This window comes from Crocodylus siamensis, chromosome 1 (assembly GCF_052110815.1).
Source record: "Crocodylus siamensis isolate JL-2025a chromosome 1, ASM5211081v1, whole genome shotgun sequence".
Taxonomy (NCBI): Eukaryota; Metazoa; Chordata; order Crocodylia; family Crocodylidae; genus Crocodylus; species Crocodylus siamensis.
Window position 1 is genome coordinate 45754646 of NC_143395.1, and position 22194 is coordinate 45776839.

The following is a 22194-nucleotide window of genomic DNA, read 5'->3' on the forward strand; positions in this document are numbered from 1 at the left end:
AACAAGGCTACAGTAAAATTCTTTGCTGTGTCTGATAAAGGAGGCCAAAATACATAATTCTTTGCCCTTTGGAAGTCTGACTCTAATGCATAATTGAATCAGAAATTAATGGAAAATATATAATTAGGTGGTTATTACGTTTTGGGGAAATCACTGCCCAGAAAGTTTCTCTCAGGAGAGTAAAGGTCTATACATGCTGTGGCTTGTCCCAGAAGAAAACACAGTCCTCCAGCATTCCCCACTCCCTTCCAAGGACATAGTGTCCCCCTTGGTGGACTCCACTGCTTCAGCAGAGAGTAGAACATTCCCCCCTCACGATCCCCACATTGTGCTACAGGGAAACACAGGCTGACCTAGGGCAGTCTGGGTCAGTCAATCAGAGCTGCTGCCAGGCAGCTGAGGAAGCCTGCAAAGCATGCTGAGATGTGCTCCCTGGCTGCACAGCGTCAGCACTGCAAGCTCTCCACTCTTCAGGGGCTCAGCATACAAATGTTTGTATGTGCAGCTCTGGGTAGGCTTCTTTAACAGGAGAACAAACCTGAAAGAATTCTCCCAGATTATTTCAATGTGCATGCAGCCTTAGACCTCAAAGAAAATAAAAGAATGCTACAGAAAGAGTCTGTGTTTTGGCAATGTTGGAAAAATTGTAGCCATGAATGATCCAGAAATTAGAGGAGAAACAAGGATTTGTGTGGGCAATATCTTTTGTTGGACCAACTGCATGTTTGGGACAAAGTTAGACAGGCTTTCAAATTCAAGGCATGCTTCATCAAGTCATCAGAAGAAGAATGCCTTGCATTCAAAAGCATGTCTAACTTCAATGTGACCATGCAGTTGGTGCAATAAAAGAGATCGTCCATAAAATCCCTTGCTTCTTACAGAAAGCATTCTAAATTTCACCTGAAGAGGAAATCTAGATCACAAATCATCAAAATACATAAGTATGTCCTTAAATTTTAATAGTTAGAGATTAGACTACTTTAGTGCTTAAAGGAAAGCATGTGTTTAAGTACTTTTGATTAAGAGTGAAGCTTATCCAACAGAAAGGCCATCAGATAAATCATCAACTTGAGAAGACAAACCAGTATAATATTTTTTCTAGGAATTCAGAGAGCAGATTTGGTCTGATACAATTTACCAAATGCATTCCATCCTGTAATTTTTTCTCTCTTCAGTATATTAACACCCTCAAACATACCAAAAGTAAATGAAATCAAAGGATTGTTTATAGTACCTGATACTAGCTATCCAAGCACCTTGCGCTGATGCTGATGCTTGAAGTCATCCTTTGATAACTCCACGCAGGTCTCCGTGCAGAATTCAGTACCAAGGCATAGAACAGGAATATTTATGCTGAGTTTTATGAATTTAGTCTAATTTCACAAGGCTGGGAAACAAGCTTGAACACTTTCACATACAAAGAACTTCAAAAACACGAGAAGCCTTCAACTTAAAATTCTTTTTTTAAAGAAAGAGTTTTGTTTGTAAAATTTAATGAGACACACAAAACACAAAAGGATTAATTATTCAATCATCTAGGATAATTTATACTTTTTCATTTTGTTTCATCATACCCAATTATAAAATGGCAACAATTTTTATTCTGCTTCTAAAACAGATTGATATAGATAACGCAATAACTGAAAAAATATAATACAAACATACTGCCTCTCCTGGGGATCCTTTTGTTCCCGGTTGCCCTGAAGGTCCTATTTCACCCTACAATTGAATACAAAGTCAGAAATATTTATGGAAAAATACTAATAAAAAGTCATTTAAAACATTAGATTACCAGCACTGGATTAATAATGTAGCTGTGATCATTCAGGAAACATGAAAAGGGCAAGTATTTTTTGGAACAACTATATAGTTGGGAGAAATTGTTTAGGAGTGTTAAAGAGGTGCAATTTGTTGTATTTTATATCACATATGTATTTTTCCTTGTTCCAGAAGGTAGGCAGGAGATTCTCAAATATTCCTAAAAGATTTAGGAACAGAAGTCCCCTCTGTTTTCAGTGTACTCCTAAAAATCTCTCCTATGAGGAATTTCCCCTCGAATCCTGAGGCCTTACTCATGCAACACTAAAAACCTACACTGATTTTGACTGTATCAAATTATTATGAATACCTTTTGTCCTTTCGTTCCTTGACTTCCAGGGATTCCAGGAATTCCCTAATGGAAAAAAAAGTTACAAACATATAAAAATAGCTGCTTCAGAAAATAATATAATAAAAATGTTTTCATAAGTTTAATGTTTGTCATATGATTTGGTTAGAAATATGGGCAGGAAATAACAAAAAAGATTCAGCTTAGGAACATAAAACTACAACATCTGGGGAAAACAGTGAAACAGCAATATTTAGTGGCTCCCCAACTGCTTTTCTGCCAGTACTTGCAAGTGTGCAGGTGGGCAGGGTCATGGCCTCACGCTTATACTACCAATGGTAGAATGCTGGAGTGAAAATCCTGACTGAAACAGAGAAAGAAATTTCTTCTCATTACTTGTAAGATTCCCTATTACAGAAAGTACAGAATAACTTTGGCAATATTTAATGACCAGCTGTTTTTTAGATCCATTGTGACATGGCTAGCAATTTGTGGTAACCACGATCATAATTTTATTATTGCAAAAGGCTTTTTTTTTTTAAATCCCATCATGTGTAGCTATGCTTGATAAAATAACGATATCTGATTTCATACCACAGAACACAAAATATGGAAGAAATAAGTACTTTCTTCCAGCAAAGTATCAGGTACTGGTCACTGTCTCAGTTAGAACATCAGCCGTTCTGAAGAACATTGGAAGCCATTGTTTTAAGGTGTCATTTTCCAGTTTCTATTCTCACATATAACTCTAATAAGGGCCTAATAATTTGCTCTAATAAGGGTCACTGATCAATTACTGTATTCAACTTTGCCATATGCTTTGCTTGTACTTGGCTGGAAATGAATGTAAAATACAAAAACATATAAAATAATATTGTAAGTTAGTCTTAGAAACAAAGCTTTCATAGCTGAAATGCACTCAGACGAATTCCATTTTCAGTTAAACTTACGCAGCTTTAATTGTCAAACTCTTGTTTGCATTTATGCCACTATCAATCCAAATGAACATCACTGTAGAATTTGACTCACTGATTTCATGATTTTGTCTAAAATTTAACTTGATAAGACTTAATGGAAAGATTTAAAAAAGGGGTCCCAGACATGACAGATGCATAGCTAAAATTTCTTCTATTCCAAAACATTCATGTAAGTAAAATATAACTTAGCATTCTGATGGATAGTCAAAGCTAACTTTTAGGTCTTAATTACAGTAGAAGAAGCAGAGAAGCAAATAATGGGCTCAAAGTAAAATGTATAGAAATGAGTACTAATTTATTTTCATTAAAGTAGCTCTTGTCTTTTTATTTCAGAAAAGGGTGCAGTTTTCATACCAGACATACAAATCTGACAATCTGCCACCATAACAATGAGGGACATGGAGATGATGCTAAAAGGAAACAAAATGCCAATGCCCCCTCTTCAAGTAAGCAATTTATTCCAAAATTCAGAAAAATGTTAGAAGAAGGTGGATCCAAAAAGAATGGACCCAAGAAGAAAATGGGTCGCTATTTACTAGGGATACCAAACCAAAAAATTGGATGGCAATTTAGGCAGCAGTGAGCACAAGATGATGTTCAAGATCTTGAGGAAAAGGAGGAAGGAGAGTAGAAGAGTAAGGATCCTGGACTTCAGAAAACCAGACTTTGACTTGCTCAGGGAACTCATGGCCAGGATCTCCTGGGAAATTAGTCTGAGGGGGAGAGGAGTCCAGGAGAGCTGGCTATACCTTAAAGAAATCTTATAAAGAGGGCAGAAGCAAACCATTCTGATATACAGGAAGACCAGCAAGTATGGCAAAAGACAAGGTTGTCTTAGCAGGAAACTCTTCAGTGAGCTAAATCACAAAACGGAAGCTTACAAGAAGTAGAAACTTGGACAAACAACTAGAGAGGCATATAAAAGTATTGCTTGGGCATGCAGGAATGAAGTCAGAAAGGCCGAAGCACAACTGGAGCTGCAGCTGGCAAGGGACATGAAGGGTAACAAGAAGGGTTTCTACAAGTACGTTGGCAGCAAGAGGAAGATCAGGAAAAGTGTGGGTCCCATACTGAATGGGGGAGGCAACCCAGTGACAGAGGATGCAGAAAAGGCTGAAGTACTCAATGCCTTTTTCACCTCAGTCTTCACAGGAGAGATCAGCTCCCAGACTACTGCACCTGGCAGCACAGTCTGGGGAGGAGGTGAGCAGGCAAGAGTGGCAAAAGAACAGGTTAGGGACTATTTTAAAAAGCTGGACATATACAAATCCATGGGGCCAGATGGGATGCACCTGAGGGTGCTAAAGTAGTTGGCCAATGTGACTGCAGAGCCACTGGCCATCATCTTTGAAAACTCATGACAAATGGGAGAAATTCCTGGACAATTGGAATAGGGCAAATATAGTGTCCGTCTTTAAGAAAGGGAAGAATGGGGGTCCAGGGAACTAGACCAGTCAGCCGCACCACAGTTCCTGCAAACGTTATGGAGCAGGTCCTCAAGGAATGCATTTCTAAGCACTTGGAAGAGAAGATGATTAAGAACAATCAGCATGTATTCACCAAGGGTAAGTCATGCCTGACCAACCTGATTGCCTTCTATGATGAGGTGACTGGCTCTGTGGATGTGGGGAAACTAATGGATGTGGTATACCTTGACTTTAGGAAGGCTTTTGATATGGTCTCTTACAAAATTGTCACAGGCAAGCTAAGAAAGTGCAGGTTGGATAAATGGATTGCAAGGTGGATAGAAAACTAGCTAGATCATCAGGCTCAGAGGGAAGTAGTCAATAACTTGATCTTTAGTTGACAGCTAGTATCAACTGGAGTGCACCAGGGGTTGGCCCTGGAGCCAATTTTGTTCAATATCTTCATCAACAACCTGGAAGATGGCATAAAAGTACATCCTCAGCAAATCTGTAGATGACACCAAGCTGAGGGAAGTAGATCTTATACTGGAGGGTAGGGTTAGGATTCAGAGAGACCTAGACAAATTGAAGGATTGAACCAAAATAAATCTCATGAGATTCAATAAGGATAAGTGCAAGATCCTGTACTTAGGATGGAACAATCCCATGCCACAGTACAGGCTCGGGACTGACTGGCTAGGCAGCAGCACTTCAGAAAAGGACCTGGAGGACAATAAGATGAATATGATCCAATAGTGTGCCCTTGTTTCCAAGAAGGTTAACCACATACTTGGGTGCATTGCTAGGCGTGCTACCAGCAGATCAAGGGAAGTGATTATTCCCCACTATTCAACACTAGTGAGGCCACATCTGGAGTACTGGGCTCAGTTTTAGGCTCTCCACTACAGAAAGGATGTGGACAAATTGGAGAGGACAAAGGGCAACAGAAATGGTAAGGGGATTGGGGCACATGAGTTATGAGGAGAAGCTAGTCTTTAGTCTGGAAAAGAGAAGACTAATAGCAACCTTCAACTACTTGAAGTGGGGGGGAAGGAGGTTCCACAGAGGACGGACCTGGACCGTTCTCTGTGATGGCAGATGACAGAACAAGGAGCAATGGTTTCAAGTTTCAGCAAGGTGAAGTTTAGGTTAGATATTAGGAAAAAACTTCTCACTAGGAGGGTAGTAAAACACTGGAATAGGTTACTCAGAGACAATGTGGAACCTCCATCCTTGGAGGTTTATAAGACCCAACTAGACAAAGCATTGACTGGGATTATATAGTTCCCAGCCAAGGAGACTATAGTTCCCCTGCTTTGATCCAGGGGTTGGACTAGATAACCTCCTGAGGTCCCTTCTTATCCTAATTTTCTATGATTCTATGACAAAATTATGGAGATAATATAACCAAGTTAAAATTATTATAGAGATTAGTTTAATATTATGATGTGGACTCAATTTAACTGAAAACAAAAGGAATAAAATATTTTAAAAGAATTTCAAGAAATCCAATGTGTAGTTCCATTAGAGCACTGTCCCATACAAGAATTAAATCAAATTCTTAACTAATAAGGCCATTCAAGGTCACTTATCTGGTTTTTTCTGATAATTCTTTCTTTCTGAGATTGAGTCCAAAAATCAGCCAAAACACATACTTCAAAGAGAGAAAAATATGTGTACCAATTGCCAAACTTAAGTAGAAGAAAAGAGGCAATCACATGTATATGTTTATTAAGCAACAGAATATGTGCAAAGGATGAAAATTAGGTAAAAATAATGACTCAGCTGATATACATCATTGCAAAAACTGTTGAGCACCATTATCAGAGAAGTCGGAAGTCTTAAACAGTGGGCCGCTGGACACCAAATGTACTTGTTTACAGTTGCACTGAAACCAAATTTATGATGACTGCATTAAAAATTAGGTGGTTCTAGCAAGGTGGTAACACCATTTCCCAGAACAGCAGAAATAGAGGTGAAACATGTTATAATATTGATAAGCTGCTTATAAGATTACAGCAGTTGTAAAACTATTCAGATGGAGCCAAATGCTGTAAAGAGAGGCCACCTACACTACTAGAGATGCAGTGTGGTCCAGTCTGGATTGAGTGAGGAAGAGCCAGGAATTCCTAAATAGCCTGGCTATCTCCCTGCCTTGCTGTGTGGCCTTGGGCATGACACATACCCTCTTTGTGTCTGTTTCCTCCATCTGGAGAAGAATACTTGTTTCACTTACTAGGGGAATTGTGAAGATGAATCAGGGTTGACATAACACTGTTATACTCACCCTTATCAACAAAACACAAACTAATATAAGAAATATAAGAAAATTATTGTTTTCTGTTGATATTGTTCAACAGTATAGGTAATTGTGAATGGAAAATAAAATGTACACTGCTTAAATGTAGTAGAAATGTTTACCACAGAGCCTGTGTCTTGGCCTGTTTGTTGTAATGAAAATGCCATTACCCTCTGCCAATGTAAGCACATCAAAAAGAACCTCTTAAGCAGCTTCTATGCTCTAGATTTTTTATACATAAAGAGAGAGTGATTCCATATCTTTACATCCATATGTATATGAATGTACAATTCATGTGTAATTACATGACAGGTTGAGAAGGATAAACACAAGATAATTATTATGAGCAGGAAAAAAAAATTGAACATCTTCCCTTTAACATTTTCTTATCACTCCCCAAATTCTGGTCTCTGAAGCATTAGTTGAATAATATGACCATGTTTTAAAGAAGATTTAAGCAGGTCTGCTTAAATTTCTTTCCCCCTTTTACAGAATACTTCTTCCTCTCTGTCATAAAATTTTAGAGACTAAAAAACTAAAGAGTTCTGAACTTGTTGGTAGGCCCCTTGTCACTGAACAGCTTGTCACAGGATCTGAAACTGCCAATACATTTTAAAATGTTTCAGATCTCACTGATCCAAAATCTTGAACATATGCACGTGCACACACACCCCTCAAAACATCAAATAATCAGAAAACCTGGATGTTCTACTTTTTCTTTTGCTTAACATTCTAGGCTGAAAGAAGCCATCTATACCAGCAACATGCTTTTATTTCTCTATCAATAGAGAAGTCATAGTACAATAGTAATAGAGGGGAGAGAAGGAACATATTATAAAAATGAACTGTAAGTAATTTCTGGCTTGATTCTGAACCACTGAGATAAACAGAATCTTTGTCATTTAATCCAGTATTAGCAGAATCAGGCCTTTAAATTTTTCGCATTACTCACTGACATTTACTCACTGCGATTGAATCTGATTTTAAGAGACCACTCAACGAGCTAAGGCATTCTCCAACTATCAACTGCCACATAGGATGAAGAATTATATCGCTAAATTTGGGCACAATGAAAGGGGCTTTCCCCTCAAAAATAATTTTCCTGTATAACTGCCTTGGTACAACAGCTGCAATTTCTGTAGGATGAAATCCACTTCTATAAAATTAAATTTAGTTTCCTTCCCCTTATCAATTTTGATTTTTCCTCTCATCTATTATTTCCCTATTCAGATATACCTCTGTTCATGCTAACGTGAATTTACTGGAACCCATTCAGAGCAAAAGGTGAAAAGCCAAACCAAGTTTTGGAAATGTATTAGAAACTCACTTTTAAATAGATACTTCACATTCATGTAAAACTTCAGTCTGGGCGATTTCTTTAAAACATAAGTAATAAACTATTTATAAGAAGTTATGCTTGAGACAGTGACATAACCTTCACTAAACTATCACAGAAACCACATTATACCATTCAAAAAAATGCATTACAAACCCAAGCATTAGGTGACAAGACTATTTTAATTCAATTTATCAGATAAAAATGCAACTTTATTTGTACAAAGGCTACATTAACAAAAATACTGCAAGAGGCTGGCTTTAATCAGAAGTTAATATAAAACAGATCCATCATGCAATTTTCAACTACTAAGGAACACACAATGCTTGGAATCACTGCAAATGGAAAAGCTTCCACCCACTGGGAGTGATATAGCAAATACTATGGAATAATTCATGATTCACTGACCTTGGAAAAAATAGCCTTTGGGGATGTTTTATGAAAAATTAACTATATCAACATTCTGCATTAGAATACTAGACAAATGTGTATTTTAATTACCTTTTTCTCTGTTCAGGAATTTGTTTCACACTCTGAGTTTAGCATTTTTACTGTTATGAACCCAAAAAGATATAGCACTTTATTCTGATCCACATTACAACCTGTAAGTGTCTGTCTGGATTAATTGAGTCTGCTAGAGCTTGCTAATTAGTGAGCTCCAGCAGCATCTATGTCTCATGTATTCAGCATCCCTGCACTTCAAAATGGTGACGGGGTGCCTGATTTCAGATGTTGATAAACTCATACTCCTACAGCTGGTATACAAAAATGTGGTTTTTGAATATATGTTTTAAGCAGCTCTTCTGTTAAATATGGTACATCTTGACTTATTTTATAATATGTCATGAATTGGACAAATACTGGTCTGGGATAATCCATCAAGGAATAATCTTTCAAACTATCCAGGCTTTTTAAAATATGCATGCAGAAATATTTTAAATAACAATTATTTCTATATGCAAAGATGATCATTGTGCTTCTTTCTGGGTAAAATAACTGACAGTAGATCTGTTTGTTTGTTTTTTAATCCTAAATGTAACATCTTGAACAAAGAAAGTAATACTAGTCTAGGCTAAACATAAGATCATTGATTGATCATTGGACCATGTATTTTTATGTTCCTCTCTGAAAATGTCAGAGAGAGACAGTAGATTCTTTACTACTATTATAGAACATGGCCATGAATTACAACCAATGAAAAAATTTTTGCTGCCAAAGACACAATACAGTCCTAGAATTTCCCTTCAAAACTGTTTTTGCTATGAAAACATGTTAAAGATATTTTGTAATGAGGCTGTACTGTTTGAACCACCTCTAATTTTAAAGTAGTATTGCAGTAATGCTGCAACCATTCTGGTCCAGAGAATATGCACAAGCCAGGATTTGTTTGTTCATATCATTTTTTCAACCAGCTGCATGGTTGAGAAAGACATCGGACAAGTTTCAGATGAAATGCCCTTCCCCAAATCTGGGAAAGAAGCACACATAGCCTAAAATAAATACAGGTAGAACAATTACTTTTGTTTAATCCCATTACATAAATGAAAGTTTTACTTAAGGAATGTGAGCATAGAGAAGTCGCAGTAGTTACAGACCAAGTAAAGAACAACAGAAACAAATAATTATCCTAAAGTTCCTTTAAGAGAAATACAAAAATATATACCAGGTGACCTGTATTGAAGAATTGTAGCACTGTAGCACTGCCTGTTTACAAAACTGAAAACAACTCTCTCTAGAATTCATTTACAGCATGTGTTATGGTAGTACAGGCTTCACTAGCCTATCCTAACTCCACCAATGCATTAAGGAGTTCTAGTGGGCACTTCAGCTCATAAGGGTTCTGTTAGGATTATTGCATATTATGATAGTATCCTTCCCTTAACTGTTCTATTGATATTGCTAATTAAATCAAGGTAGTTTGGGATACTGATTGTTTAAGGAACATAGAATCAATAGCTATCTATTATAGTTAAGTTTTTAGCCCTCTTCCAAATGAATTGCTCATTTATTGTTAAAAAATATTAACTCCAAGTCTGTGCAGATATTAAATACAATATGAATGACAAATTTCTCCACAAAAAGCAACACTTTATGTACTCCCTAAATATAATGCTCTGCAAAAATGCAACTGCCTATGTATAGCTCCTCTTCATTTTAACAAGAATCCTTTACTTTAATACCAATGATACATGCGAGATTTACTTGGAATACGAAAAAAGGTCAAGTCAAGTCATATTTTGGAATAGAAGCACAATGGTGGACTAGATAAAAATATGATTACAGTAAATCCTTGACTATCTAAATGGAATGAAGGGCATGAAATTAATTTGGATGTGGCTGCTCTTCCTACTCGCCAGTTGATGTTTTGGCAGGTGGGTAATGGGAAATGAAAACGGAAAAGATAATGGCATATATAGACGAGGAAGCACTCTCACAAACAGCTTCAAAGGAAAATTCAAAAAAATGGAAAGCATCCTAAAGATAAGAATCACAAAGCTTTTTGAAATACTGTCCTTGGCAAAAGGCCTATTAAAAGTAGAAGCATAAGATATTCTTAATCCAATACAGGGGCCAGTATTTCTTTGCAAACTACATAGGACTTGAATAACTATGTGTAAACTAAAATATAACTGTGACTTAATACCTAATAACAAAACAATGAGGTTGATGTTATGGTTTGTCATACTCATAACTACCTTACAAACCAACATGAATGATAACAGAGAGGTAATAGTTAAAGTATAAGGGGAAAAAAGCTAAGATTATACTCATTAACAAAAAAGAGGAACAAGTGTAGCTTGCAAAGAGGATGGCAATAATCTTGTAAGATAGTTTCAATACGCTAAACATTTCTAGCACCCTACATAGAAATACAAAGGTATTTTTAAGCATTTAACACAAAAACTAAACACTGCAGAAGTATCGTTTGCTGGTTCTTGTCGGCTTCAGCTGAATCAAGAGAAAGATTTGAGTATTTCTTTGGGTAAATAAGTAAGATGGTAAGAAAAAACCACAATATATTGCACAGGAAAAATAGAGTCATTGTTATCAGGTTTTAGAGATTTTTGTCTTATCCAATGAAAATCTATATAGCACTACCAGAAGCTTTTAATTAAACTAGATTTTACAGGGACTAAAAAGAAAAGGAAGGAATGACAGTTAATGCTCCAAAGACCACTAAAGGAACAACCTCCTCTTTCAGGTTATCAGTTCTGTGAGGGACCATTGGACTTAGCACAAAAGATTGGAGTTTACTATTTTTAACTTGATAATATTTTCTAATTTATATGAAATATTGTACAATGCCATTCATTTTCTGCAACTGAAATGTTCTTAATGGAAAGTTCTGTGGTCTCCACACAAATTGTTCAACAACAAAAAAATCTTTCCTGGTTTCTTCCAAAGGATACTTCAAAACCATATATATACACAATAAATGTGTTGCTTTGTTCCAAAATCTAGTTGCCAGCTGAAACCAGAAGTAATTATGATCAGTGTTGTTGGAGTTTTTCTTTATACCTGAAACCCGGGAGACATGCAGAACATTGGATTCTGTGAATAAGCAACAATGCAATATTTTCTGCATCGCTTCTACGTTTTTCATTCCTTACTCTCTCTTTTTTTTTTTTTTTTGGGGGGGGGGGGCAGGGGAACAATCACCTTAGTAATTACTGAACTCATTGGGCTGATGCACCAGATCAGCGCCCAGAATACCTGGTAAGGTACAGGGCAGAATGTAATGACCCATAAACCTCAAGACTACTCAAGCCTGAACCAGTGAAGATAGCCAGAATTTCTGCTACACATCATACCATAGTATGCCTCAACTGCTAACCGAGGAAGTGGACTAAGTGACGTAGGCATGGTTCTGCACCTCCATCCCTGCCGAGATGATTCTGTTAAAGCTGACTTAATGAAACTTTAACTTCTCCTTTTACTATGTCTTTTATGGGGCTCCACATATGTCTATAAATGAAGTTAAGAACGAGAAAATAACTAAAGATATAGATAAAATCAGCAGAAATATTTTTCCATCGAATTATTCTGACTGACACATATGGACACACCTTCATTTGAATTTCTACATTGGATAGTCTCATTGACTTCCTGTCTGATTCTTGTATAGAGTCTGGTTTTCAATTCTGGCCACAATGAATAAAACATATAATCCCATAAACCAGTGGTAATATCTGTAATGCAGATGCATCAGAAGAATGAAAGTTGTTTCTGCTGTAGTTACCTTCAATGAGCTTATGTTCAGGAATGTAAACGAATGGAAGATTTATTATTTTAAGGGCTCAGTCAGGTTGTCTGCAACACTATGTCAGGGACAGCATATAGCAACAATACCCCAGAAGGCAGCACAGAGAAGCATTCTGCTTCCTGAGGACCTTAAGTTGAATCAAGTTACAGACTCCCTGGAGGGTAGGATTATGATACAGAATGACTTTACCACCTAGAAAAATGACCTGGAAACACCTGAATGAAGTTCACAGACAAGTGCAAAACTGTGTACTTAGGATAAAACAATCACATGCATAAATAGACTAGGAAGGTGACTAAACAGACTGCTGTGTTTCAGAAAAGGACCTGGGTTTATAGGGTTTAAAATCACAAGCTGAATACCTGACAACAGTGTGCTCATGCTACAAAAAAGCCCAGTAGCATACTAGATTGTATCAATAGAGGTGGCACATGCAAATGAAAGGTAGTGATTCTTCTGCCCTATTCACCATTTGTGAAGCCTCTGATTTGGGCCCCATGCTTCAAGAAAGACAGGGATGAATTAGAAACAGTCCAACATCAACAAGATGATCAGAGAACTGAGAAACATGAGGAAAGGCTGAAAGGACCAGAATTATTTAGTTTATAGAACAGAAGATAGAGAGAGATGGACTGAAGTGTAGTCATAAAGAGGGGGGAATAGACTGTTTTTGGTGGCCACAAAAGACTGCACTGGGAGCAATTATTCTAAATTACATGAAAAGAAACTTAGGATGGATATTAGAAAAACCTGTCAAAGTATAGGAACAGGTTACCTGAAGACGTTGTGGAATCTCCATCCTTGTAAGATTTTAAAAGTAAGCTAGACAACCACATTCCCATACATTCAGAGATACCCCCCTGCCACTACTGCTATGGCCCTGCTATGCTCCTTAGTAACCAAACACAAATCTGGGGCTGGTGTGTGTGCATGCACTGGCATTGGGAGGGGCCTGCGTGCATATGTGCACATGTGCTGGAAGGCTGCATATGTGCGTGTGCTGGGCCAGCAGGGTAATGTGCATGTCCCCCACTGGGCCTCGCTGCAGCCTGGTAGTTATTGACCCAACTTGGCCCCTCACTTGGCTCCTGCTCCATACTGGGCCTCTGTGTGGCCCAGCAGTCCCTCTCCCCTGTCTCCACTTTCTGCACTTACTAGCCACTACTCTGCTTTCTGGCCTGTCATGGGGTGGGGGGAACCTTTTATGTAATTACTGCTACATGTGGTCTTACTGAACTATTTTTGTTTTTCTGGTGCTAAGCATAATGCTTTTATTGAAAAAACACACAGAAGCCATTTAGTTAAAAGAACCAGCACTTCTACAACACAGGAAGATTTCATTACATTGTGAAGTGTTCTTTGCAGATTGAGGCAGTTAACAGAAAAGTTGCAAGGTATAAATAATGGAGAGCTGTCTCTACATCCCAAGATTAATCAGCAGATGTGAAATGATGTTTACTGGGAATACAAACACTGATTTTCCTGGCACAAAAACAGCTGGTGTCAGCACAATACACAACAATGCAGATAGCAGTCCAAGTATGCTCTCCTAGTGTCTCCTTCTGCTGGAACAGTTTGGAATTTATAGATAAGATTTCCAAAAGAACTCAACAGTGCTATAACTGTACTCTCATTAATACCAGTGGAAGCACAAATTAATGCAATTCTTACGTATTTTTAAAAAGCCCAAACCAAAACAAGTGTCATTATAGTGACCTCAGTGGAGTAATTCTTATTGTCATCTAATTGGTACATAAACAACAGTAAACAAACAAACAAAATACTCGATCAGATCTAATCCTAGAATATGAATTTAAGGGGATACACAGGGTGCATCAACATGAGAAGTTACATTATCGTAGCGACGTAACAGCATTGGCAGGCACGCACTATGATGCTGCTGCTACGGCACAGCAGCAATGTGCTATTGGACAGTAGTGCTGGAAATTACTAGTGCAGCACCAGGACTGCACAGTACCAGTGGTTACTGCATAGTCATTTAGTACTTGCTAAAGCAAGTTCTAAATGACCGCGCAGTAACAACTGAGCAGTCACACATGTGAAGACACACCCACAATGTAGTACTATGAACAGATACTAAAGGATTATTTAATCTCTGTCATTCAGCACTCTGTATCGGAATATAGTTGTTGTTTTTAAAGTGTATACATTTATAATTTTTTATATAGGTCAGAGTTTTATAATCAAGCATATTTTGAACTGAAGATTTTAGACATGTCTTAAAATGTTCTATTGATGCCCTGTTCATGTGAATGAATCACTCAGCTGCTAAAATCTGTGCTTAATTATCCTCAGTAACTTTTCAGGACTTATTTTTTGCAATCCAAGCAGTAATAGAAAGTTGGCTACAACATTAGAAAGTACATCTGTTTATCATTTGCTTAAAATATCATGAAATCCAGAAGCGTTTTAAAATGCAGTGAGAAATTTAAAATTATCAGTTGTAGTTAGTGAAAACTTTTCCACTTAAAAAAAGTATTTATACCAAGTTAAGCAGAGTCTACATACTTAAAGTATGTCCAAAAACTGTTATAATATCTTAAACGGGGAGCTAGAGTAAAACAACCATTAACAAAATTCCTATTAATGATACGGACAAAGCAAAGAGATGTGTCTGCTTGTATACATTGTCTGTATATTTTATGAAGTGTTCCTAATCTTTTAAACCTATATACAAAGGCTTCAATACTACAGCTAGCAATGGAGCAACAGAGCATACTATGGAAGATAGCAAATTTAAGCCTAGGTGTAAAATCTTGAAAAATCAGGGAATATTTTTCTATGTTTCAATATGCAATGTACTAATGCAGTGTACTGTACTAACAGAAATAATATGTAAAGTAACAAATAATTACATATCATTTGGTCCATAAAGTACTAATGCTTCATATTCAAATACACAAATTATATTTATTGTAAATCACATTTCTCAGGAATTAGGGGGCCACAAATATTAAGAAAATATTTGTAAGTGGGATCAACAGCTATTTTAATAAACTGCTAATTAATTATTATGAATTGCAATACTGTTTAAGAAACTAAAATATGTGTAAATGCTTCCTACTCTTGTTTTTACTGATACACTTATAGCCACTGATAATACAATGTTGATATTTGAAATATTCTTGTAATAGCTATTAATAATTTATTATTCCTTGAGAAATTATGTGTAAATATACTTACTGTAAATTGTGGCATTGCATTCATAAACTAAGCTTCACTAAACGCTAGTGCACCACACCATACCTTCTGCACATTACACTATACCATCTGTTTTACATCGGCATCTGATTTTGTCATCTAATTTTGAAATGTTTCTGGGGCGACGAATACAAATTCTGTATCTTCTCTTACACAAATTATCACTAAAGGGCTACTGTGTAAAGGTGCACCAAATCATTGGTTGATTATCAGATCGGTAGTGATATAAAGAAAATTTACTGCATCGGAAATTGGCTTTTTTTGCCTGATATGGTTGATAATCTGGCTGATAAATGCCCTGTGTATGCACACAGTTGCTGTGTATGCACACAGTTGCAGCGCAGTACATAGGCAGCATGGAGCACAGCCCAGCAGCATGGAGAGCTGTGTCCAGCTGGTAAATCTGTTATGGTGGAAGGGGAAAGAGGCAAATTAAGGCACCCTGAAGTGAGGGAGGGAGTGGGCCTGAGGCTGGGGCTGCCCAACCGGGGCAGGGTAGTATGCAGGACCAAGCCACAGCTCATCTGAGGGGTTATGGGAGGGAGGGGCAGCTCCAGCCTTTTCACACAATCTGGGAGGGCACGGGGGAGGGGGGGAGCCTGGATCTATGCTCAGAGTACGGGTGGGTTGCTACTGCAGGCTGAGGCTGAGGCTGCACTGGACACTCCCCAGCAGAGGCTGGGCCAGGCTGTGCTCAGGGCAGGCAGCGGCAGTAGGGCTGAAGCCACACCAAAATTCACCATAGCCCCTCGTCCCAGCATTGCCACTCACCCAACCCCAAGCACAGTGCAGCACAGAACTCACCAGGAAGAGCCCAGTGCAGCCCTGGCCCCAGCTGCAACCTGCCCAGTGATCCAGGGGCACAACCCTCCCTGCCCCCGTGCCCTCCTGGGGTGCATGCAGCAGCAGGCACCCCCCCCCTCCATGCCATCCAGATGTGCCGCAGCTCTGTCCCACACCCCATCCCAGGTGGGCAGTGCCTGTCCCAGCCCCACCCCTCCCTCACCACAGGGCCCCCCCCCATGCCCCTTGGTCTAAAAACAATGGGCAGACAAGGTTCTTCGGGTAGATGTGAAATCTTTTATTAAATCAACTAAATAGTTGAAAAATTTGTTCTTTGCAAGCTTTTGGGTACAAACACCATTCTTCTGGCATAGGGAGAGTTTATTGGTGTTCATGTTCTATCCAGAAGCAAACACCAAATAATTTTTCCTGTGCCTGAAGATGTTTTGTGCCCAAAAGCTTGCAAAGAACACTTTTTCCATCTATTTAGTTGGCCTAATAAAATATATCATATCTATACTATCTAAATGTACCTAGTGTTAGGACAGAGATTCAAAACAAGAAATGATGGGAAAACAGGTAGAGAAGAGAAGGAAAGAGAAAAAGTGGGCACCCAACATAGAAGAGATGCTTGATTTTAAAACAAAAATGTAGACTTCTTTTCCAAGTCAGATTAGGTCAGCAGGTCCAAATCCATTTCAGCATTTCTTGTGACCTCAATCCAGTTTGAATTCAAGCAGAGATCTTTGCTGACTTCAACCAGTTCTGGATCAGGCTCTGATATGTCATGCTTTATATCATTGTCAACTGGAAACAGTGGAGCAGTTAAGGATATTCTGAGGCTCCAGAAGCTTTTAACGATCCAGTCCTTTGCAATATCTCTCTAAAGTTAATTTTCTTAACTGCAATGAATTGATCAGCACTAATATTGGATTAAGTAAAGATGACAAAACACAGTGGTAAAATGGAAAAATAATTAGTTTAAAAACTATCAGGGAAGAATGCATATACCGGCCATTTACAGCTACCTCCTCTTTCCTCCCTCCATGCAACTGAAGAGTGAATTAGACCTACTGTCTTGTATGGTACAGATTGGAGCCTAATAATGTATGTAGGTAGTTTCATAAATTTTGAAAAATTATGGTACCAGTCTTTAGTTTCCAGAATACAAGCTCCTAGAAAGAAGTAGCTGTAACAATGCAATGATAATTAACTCCTATTTATTTTACAGAAAAAATCATCACCCTCCTTAAGTCAGCAGGAGTTTTGCCAGAAGGCATTTTATAGGCAACTTATTCAGAGAGGCATACCAGGCATCCAATTATATAAATACTAATGATGAAATACATAATTAAAATATTTCTCTAGAAATACTAGAGATAACTCTACATTCAGACTAAAACGTACACTTAAGTCCAACTCACATGTTGCATAATTTATAAGTGATTATTGAAGCTATTATTTTTGTCAAAGCCATCATCAATTTCTGGCTCAGTGGTGACAAAAACATGCTATAGTAGCTCCAGTTATCAGTAAGCTTCAGCATGACTGTTACAACTCCGGGAACTTTCCTAAATAGAAGACTAATGAACAGGAAATTTCTCTTTTGAAAAGAAAAAGGTGATTGAGACAAACAAGATTATGCTTGCTAGTCCCTTTATCAAAATGTGGACGTGAAAGAGCAATTACCTAAAAAATATATGTTCAGTTAAACAAGCCTATTTGCAACGAGAAATAAAGGCATGTTGGCATACATGTTTTCTGTGCCAAATAAGTAGTAAGTTATCATTAAGTAAGGCTTTATTTTGCCCCAAAAGGGTAATGTTAACACTAAAGTATTTCCACATTAATTAAATTTTTAAAATTCTTTTATAAGAATTTCACAGTAGAAAAGACACGTTTCAGGGAGATAAGTCTCAAGTCTCAAGGATAAAGGCAAGTCCCTTGTTCTCCATTTGTACATGAAAATATATGATGAGGCCAAAACTGACCTATGAATGAGAAATCCTCTTAATTTTTAAATACCCAACTCGAGATGCACAGGATCTAAGTTATGAAGGTTCTGAGCAACTGCTACTCCTATTGACTTCTGTTGGCACGGTAGGCTGTTGACACACAAGTACTTAACCTCATGTGTATGAGTTGTTATAACCAAAATTAACCCTGAAAAGAAGTGCTTAAAATTAAGCATACAGTTAAGTGCTTTGATGGATTAGAACTAAAGGAATATTGTGGGTTCCCTCCTATGCTCTGTCTGCTTGCTTCTCTAAGGCTGTGTTAATTAGCTGAATACAGTCCTTTATAAAGTTAGCAATAATTTTAAGCTACTTCTTCCAAGAAACATTACACTCAAAATGAATAATTACAACACCCTGTGGATTAGCTTTGCAAGGAGCATTACACGTGCACAGGCGGTGTACAGAATACTGACAAAGTCCTGGTCTTGAACTGGCGCCAACAGGTCTGCAGGCTTTAACCTGTTTGAGATGAAAAAATTAATAGAAATGGGAAAAAAAACAACCAAGCTCAAAATTAAATACTTCTACCAGTTAATTAGAATAACCTGAGTTACAAGGTTCCTTAATGAAGAACTCTTTGCAAGAAAAAGAGCACTGCATAGATATATTTGTGCTACTTCAGAATTTCCAGGTTTTCTTGTCATTGTTGTCAGTCCCATGGAGTCAAGGATGACATCTGTCAGGCTTTACGGGTCCTCAGGTGACCAAGGAGCCTGATTCTGGATACACACATTCTTCGGCAATGGGAGCATGTTGTTGTGCGAGGGAGTGGGATTTGCAGCCCCAGGTTGGTCTCCTTCCTCCACTGCCACCATTCTGCCTCAGTAGTCATTGGGACTCAAAGTGGTGAATGCCTTGGTGGAGCAGGTGGCGACACACCAGTCAGCAGCTTGCTCCTCCCAACCATTGGTGTTGATACCTCTGTGCTTGAGGGCGACCTTGAGTGTGTCTTTGTACCATTTCCTTTGGCCACCCTTTCAGCATTGGCCAATGGAGAGCTGAGAAGATAGAATCTAGTTAGGGAGGCAGTTCTCGGACATCCGGACACAGTGGCCCATCCATTAGAGTTGATTTTTCAAAAACAAGGCTTCAATGCTAGTGGATGCAGCTTCATGGAGGACACTTGCACTGGTCCAGCAGTCTTCCCATCTGATCCCCAGGATTCAGCGCAAGCACCGCTGGTGAAAGCTCTCAAGAGTCTTAATGTGACATCGCTAGATGGTCCAAGCTTCACTGCAGTAGAGGGTGGTCAGCATGATAGCCTTGAAATTCAGGACCTTTGTTGACTTCAGAAGGTCTGTGTTTTAGAAGACACATCGTCTCAGCTTGAAGAAAGCAGCACTAGCGCAGCTGACCCCATGCTGGACTTCTTCATTGATGGTAGCCCATTGAAAGAGGTGGCTGCCAAGATATGGAAAGTGCTCCACATACTCCAGAGCCTCCGCATCTACATAGACAGTGCAAGGAATGTTCAGCTGACCTGGGGAGGGTTGGTGGAGAACCTTAGTCTTGGCAATGTGTAGATATGCTTGTTATACTTCAAAATTTTCAGGTTTCATTCTAACTGTGGCTGCATACACACATTCAAATAATCTGGAAGAACTCTCCCAGGGTTTTTTCTCCTGCTAAGCAAACCTACCAAGAGCTACATGTACAGGCATCCATTTGTTAAGCCTTCAGAGGGGAGAACTTGCAGTGCTGATATAGTACAGCCAGGGGGCATGTGAACATGCTATGCCGGTTTCCTTAGTCTACTTGGCAACAGCTCTGATCAGCTAACTGAAACTGCCCATGATCAGCCTTTGTTTCCCTGAAGAACAATGTGGGGATTCCCTGAAAAGCAATGGGAGTGTTCTAATCTGCTGAAGCAACAGTCCAGCAACAGACACACTGGGCACATCTACATGACGTTTCATAGATTACATAGACATAAGGGGCTGGAAGGGACCTCAAGAGATCATTGGGTCCAGCCACCCACCATAGGTGGAAGTCAGCTGGGATCAAGTGACCCCAGCAAGAAATAAATCCAGCTGTTTTTTTGGAAGGAATCCAGAGTAGGTGCTTGCACCACCTCTGAGGGGAGTTTGTTCCAGACACTGGACACACATACCATAAAGAATATTTTTCTCATATCTAATCTAGAAATCGGCCTTCCTGGAGTTTGTGGATGTTAGACCTTGTTATCCCTTGGGGAGCTCTGGTGAACAGATGGTCTCCCAGGTCCTGATATATCCCTCTTATGAAGCTGTAGGCTACTCCCAAGTTCCCCCTGACCCTTCTCTTCTCCAGATTGAAGAGTCCCGAGTCCCTCAGCTTCTCCTCATATGGCCTTCCCTCCAGACCTTGGATCATATGAGTAGCTCTCCTCTGAACTCTCTCAAGGTTCTCCAAATTCTTCCTGAAGTGGTGGGGGGGGCGGCAATACTGGACATAGTACTCCAGCTGTGGTCTCACCAGGGCCAAGTAAAGTGGGAGGATTACTCCCCTGGTTTTGCATGCGATGCATCAGCGGATGCACACCAGAGTTTGGTTAGTTTTGCCAGTGACTGCATCACATTGGTGGCTCATATTCATCTTGTGGTCAATCAAGACCCCCAAGTCCCTTTCGGTAATGGTGCTAGTGAGCTTAGCACTGCCGAGCCCGGATGCATGCTGAAGGTTCTTCCTACTGAGGTGCAACATCTTGTATTTCTCTGCATTGAAGGCCATCCGGTTTTTGTCAGCCCACCTTGAGAGTCCAAGTCAGCCTGTATTCCCAGCCTTTCCTAGAGTGTAACGGCCCTCCCCCATCATTTGATACTGTCCATGAACTTGGCCAATTCACACCTGCCTCCCAAATCTAGATCATTGATGAAAATGTTAAAGAGTACTACCCTGAGGGACTCCACTCGTAACCCTGCTCCATGTGGATTTGCTGCCTTCAACTAGTACTCTTTGGGTTTGACCCCATAGCCAGTCGCCTAGCCATCGGACTGTATGATGATCTAAGCCACAGTTCCCCAGCTTAACCATGAGGACATAATGGGGAACTAAGTCAAAGGCCTTCTTGAAGTCCAGATGAATGACGTCCATATCATCTCCCTTGTCCAGTGCATGTTACCTGGTCATGGAAGCAGATGAGTTTGGTCAGGGAAGACCTGTCAGTCACAAAGCCATGTTTGGCTGGCATTCAGAAGCATGCCTTCCGTTCATCTGGCATTGATGGATCCCTTGACAATTCTCTCTAGGATTTTTCCAGGGATGGACATCAGACTGATTGGTCTATAGTTCTCTGGGTCATCCCTCCTCCCTTCCTTGTAGATAGGGACCATGTTGGCTCTTTTCTGGTCATCCAGGACCTCACCCGAGCGCCATGATTTTTCCCCTGACAAGGGGGATGCAATAATGTCTGCCAACTATTTCAAGACCCTCAGGTAGATTTTGTCTGGGCCCACAGACTTGTGAATGTCCAGTTTCTCAAAGTGTTCCCCCTCACCTGATCAACATCAATTGTTAGTCCATCACCCGCTCCTAAGTTGGTTTGTGCCATTCCTGGCAGTTTGATTCTCGTGGGAGGATGAAAAACTAATGTGAAAACGTCAATTGGGAGATTGGCCCTTCCTTGGGCATCTGATGTCAGTTGCCCCATTGGATCTCCCAGGGGCCAAATACTGTCCTTGTTCTTTTTCCTACTTTCCACATATCTAAGAAGGATTTTTTGTTGTCCTTGATCCCTGTAGCAAGCCTAAGTTTGTTTTGTGGCTTGGCTTTTCTCAACCGCTCTCTGTGGGAGTGGGCGAGTG

The 22194-nt window shown here is 39.2% G+C and overlaps 1 protein-coding gene across 1 annotated transcript in view; it reads right to left on the reverse strand.

Moving 5' to 3' along the window:
* The window catches only part of COL21A1 (collagen type XXI alpha 1 chain), a 233964-nt gene that overhangs the window by 46767 nt on the left and 165003 nt on the right, over nt 1–22194 (reverse strand). Inside the window, exons 18-19 of the mRNA XM_090034162.1 lie at nt 2129–2173; nt 1666–1719 (exon numbers count right to left, since the gene is read on the reverse strand). Coding sequence (XP_089890288.1) covers nt 1666–1719; nt 2129–2173 — 99 coding nt within the window. The remainder of the gene's footprint in view (nt 1–1665; nt 1720–2128; nt 2174–22194) is intronic.